At 52.1% G+C, this 3994-nt stretch overlaps 1 protein-coding gene across 1 annotated transcript; it reads left to right on the top strand.

The window, feature by feature from the left end:
- The first annotated feature begins 604 nt into the window (after positions 1-604).
- Positions 605-3010, top strand: LOC104436551 (protein DETOXIFICATION 51-like). The gene is given in 2 exon segments (XM_018869833.2): positions 605-2355; positions 2358-3010. Coding segments are annotated over 2 exon segments (1671 nt in total). The 5' UTR covers positions 605-908; the 3' UTR covers positions 2582-3010.
- Positions 3011-3994: the final 984 nt, after the last annotated feature.

Below are 3994 nucleotides of genomic sequence, written 5' to 3'. Positions count from 1 at the left end.
TCTTTCCAATGGAACAAATCGATCTCTCAATAAAGATATGTTTGTTTTACTGAAAAATGAATGATTTTAGAAATATTTTTCAAAAAGATTATTGCTTGTATCACTTACTAAAATGAATGAATGAATTTTTTTAATCATCCATAATAATATTATTTATTGACTAATTATTTTAAGTGATATGAGTAATTATATTTCAAAATTTACATTTTTTTATGGAATTAAACGGAGCCTAAGAAGGCCACTTTTAGTTTTAACTTGTGGGTATGGGAAATTGGACCTTATTCAGAATCTGACATGTTACCACATAAGAAAGTCTCAAAACAAACCTATACTCAGCCATTTAGTAAAGAAATAAAAAAGACAAATGGGGTAAATATCTTTTCACAAAAATCTCTCAATAAATATTCATCTCGTGAAGGAACCTTAAAAAAGGGTCCGAAGAAAGAAATTCAAAATGAGCACCCAAAAAAAAACAAAGCAAAAAAAAAAAATAAAGAAAAGGAATATAAAAAAAAAAAAAAAAATAGGAAACCCCACCAACATACTCGTCTATTTAATAACTTCTCCCTCGACTACGGAAAGATCAATCTTCCCTCCCCAAATCCCATCTGTCTTTGCGAAGTAAAAGGGCAGAGCAAAGCCTCAAGCTTTCCCCCCACATCCATACATAACATCAACTGCTGCAACTGCAGCAGAAACAGAAAGCAGAAAAACAGAGTGCTCTCCACGAGAGTATCTCTCTCTCTCTTTCTCTCTCCCTCCCTCCCTCCCTCTCTCTGTAAGTTCTTGAACTTGTGAGCAGAGAGTTTCGAATCCGAGCGGCGAAACACTGAGTGTTGAGATTGGATTTGGCCCCATCTTGAATTCATCATCATCATCATCATCGTTCAATCGTCGCGCACCGAGAAATGTGCAACCCGGGCACCTCCGTGGCCACGGCCGAGAAGGCCACGCAGCTGCCGCCGCCGACCCATCTCTTGCTCGACCTCCTCTCCCTCCCCGCCGGGAAGCAAGAAGAGTCCCCGGAGCCTGAGAGGGCCGCGCAGCCGCCGCCGCCGCTGCCGCAGACCCATCTCTTACTCGACCTCCTCTCCCTCCCCGGCGTGAAGCAAGAAGAGTCCCCGGAGCCCGACGAGGCCACCACCTCGTTCCCCTCCGTCGCGGAGGCCAGGTCCCTGTTGGCGCTCGCCCTCCCCATCGCCCTCACCGCGCTCATCCTCTACTCCCGCTCCGCCCTGTCCATGATCTTCCTCGGCCGCCTCGGCGACACCGAGCTCGCCGCCGGGTCCCTCGCCATCGCCTTCGCCAACATCACGGGCTACTCGGTGCTCTCCGGGCTGGCCCTCGGCATGGAGCCGCTCTGCTCGCAGGCCTTCGGGGCCCGCCGCCCGAAGCTGCTCGCCGTCACCCTCCACCGCTCCGTCGTCTTCCTCCTCGCCTGCTCCGTCCCCATCTCCCTCCTCTGGCTCAACATGCAGAGGGTCCTCATCTACTTGCGTCAGGACCCCAGCATCACCCGCATTGCCCACACGTATCTCCTCTTCTCCCTCCCCGACCTCCTCACCAACTCCTTCCTCCACCCAATCCGCATTTACCTCCGCGCTCAGGGCATCACCCACCCCCTCACGTTAGCCTCCCTCCTCGGCACGATCTTCCACGTCCCCGTCAACCTCTTCCTCGTCCGCCGCCTCCGCCTCGGCGTGGCCGGAGTCGCCGCCGGGTCGGCCGCCTCGAACGCCTTCGCCCTCATCGCGCTCGTGGTTTACGTGTGGGCGGCGCGGCTGCACGAGCCAACGTGGAGGAGCCCCGGCTGGGACTGCTTTGCCGGGTGGCGGCCACTGCTCCGGCTCGCCGGGCCGAGCTGCGTCTCAGTCTGCCTCGAATGGTGGTGGTACGAGATCATGATCGTGCTGTGCGGGCTGCTGGCGGACCCGAAGTCGGCCGTGGCCGCCATGGGGATCCTGATCCAGACCACCTCGCTGCTCTACGTGTTCCCGTCCTCGCTCGGCTTCGCCGTGTCGACCCGCGTCGGGAACGAGCTCGGCGCGGACCGGCCGGCCGGGGCTCGGCTCTCCTCCGCGGTGGCGGGGGCCCTCGCGGCAGGGATGGGGATGTGCGCGGCGGCGTTCTCGTGGGCCATGCGGGACACGTGGGGACGCATGTTCACCCAGGACGAGACGATCCTGCGGCTGGTGTCGGCGGCGCTGCCGATCCTCGGGCTGTGCGAGCTCGGCAACTGCCCGCAGACCGTCGGGTGCGGCGTGCTGCGGGGGTGCGCGCGACCTTGCACAGCCGCAAACGTCAACCTGGGCGCCTTCTACCTGGTGGGGATGCCGGCGGCGATCGGACTCGGGTTCGGGTCGGGGTCGGGTTCTGTGGGCTCTGGGTGGGGCTGCTCTCGGCCCAAGTTTGCTGCGCGGGGCTTATGTTGTATGTGGTGGGGACCACGGACTGGGGTTTCCAGGCGAAGCGGGCCCAGATGTTGACGTGTAACGGCTGTGGGGACGGAGGGCTCGGGCGTAGTCTCGACGACGAAAAGCAGCCGTTGATTTGCGACGACGAGGAGACTCCGTCGCGATGATCACCGTAGGATGAAGAAAGTCAGTAACTCCTTTAATGTAGCTTTTTTTCCTTCTTTTTTTTTTCTCTCTATTTTCTTCTTTTGTATCTTTTTTTTTTTTTCATTATTTTAGGATCTCTCTCTCTCTCTCTCTCTCTCTCTCTCTCTCTCTCTCTCTCTTTTTTGGTGAGGTATTGAAATTCTTTTTTTGGGAGGGTGGATTACTAAGAGCAGAAATTTTTGGTTCTCGTTCGGCATTTCTTGCTCTACCCAGAAAAAGAGAAGTCACTTTTTTTGGCCATCATCAATTTGACGTTACTTATGTATAAATCTAATCTTCTCTTACCCTTTCGCAAATTTCCTTTTCGGATTTTTGTGACATTTTGTGAACAAGGGGATGTCGAATTTCTGGTCAGTGCCGCCCATCCTTACAACCTCAGCATTCGTCTGAATTGCGCAAACAAAATACGGAGGAAGCATCACTTCCGTCATGAAAAAGATACCAAGTGGTGGTGTTCTGAGTTAGATATGGAAAGCGACCTTATTTTCTGCCTTTTTATATTTTCTTTTTTTAGATGGGGGAAAAGGAGGGAGGCATTTATGGAATTTCACATGCACGTTCTCACTTTGAAATCCAAATAAAAGCAATGGCCAACTCAGAATTATTCCAATCGACGTCCTCCGAAATCTTGGAAAGGGAAAACTTTTTAAACGCATTGCTCCAGCAGATGACTAAAAACTCCTCCAAATTTTTCGGTGAATGACCAAAACCGATGCCAAGGAAAAATGAAGAAATCTTGAAGGTTGCAAGTTTTTCGGATGCTGCATTCAAAGCCCCGTACGCCAACTGATCCAAGGAAAACGCTAGACCTACTAACACTGACTCGTATCGAACTATCATATTCTTTATTGAATATGACCTGCTTGTTTGAAGGGCCACCCACGATTCCGACACATCATTCTGAAGAGGATCTTTGCACGTGTGAGATTGCCCTACGAAGTGCAAATGAGGACCCCTTCTTGGTAGTGCGACAGCAGGAGGGTGGAGTATTAAATTTCTGTCAATCATTGCATTGCCTCTTGTGTATGCAATCACAGTGTTCACAAAGGCCGCTTTCAATCACCAGGAAGATCCTGAGCATCGAGTCTGAAATCAGGGCAATGCACAGTGCCGGCACTGGCCCTCGTCCGAAAAATAAATAGAAGGCAGGAAAAGACTTTACAAACATTCAATTTGACCCGGCCTCGTCCCGCCCCCGATCGCACGAGCTACCCACCGCCGCGAACTTGCTAGTCTCTAAGCTGTTGGTTAGATCTGTGCGATTGTCATCGTGGACAAACTCACGATCCTACAACGTTGGCCACTCGTTCAACCTCGCTGTCTCGGTAGTTCGGACAAGTCTTGTGATCCCTCCCCGAAGCGTCCCCTCCCCT

The sequence above is a fragment of the Eucalyptus grandis genome, chromosome 3 (assembly GCF_016545825.1).
Source record: "Eucalyptus grandis isolate ANBG69807.140 chromosome 3, ASM1654582v1, whole genome shotgun sequence".
NCBI classification, from domain to species: domain Eukaryota; kingdom Viridiplantae; phylum Streptophyta; class Magnoliopsida; order Myrtales; family Myrtaceae; genus Eucalyptus; species Eucalyptus grandis.
This window is presented reverse-complemented; position numbering and strand designations above follow the sequence as displayed.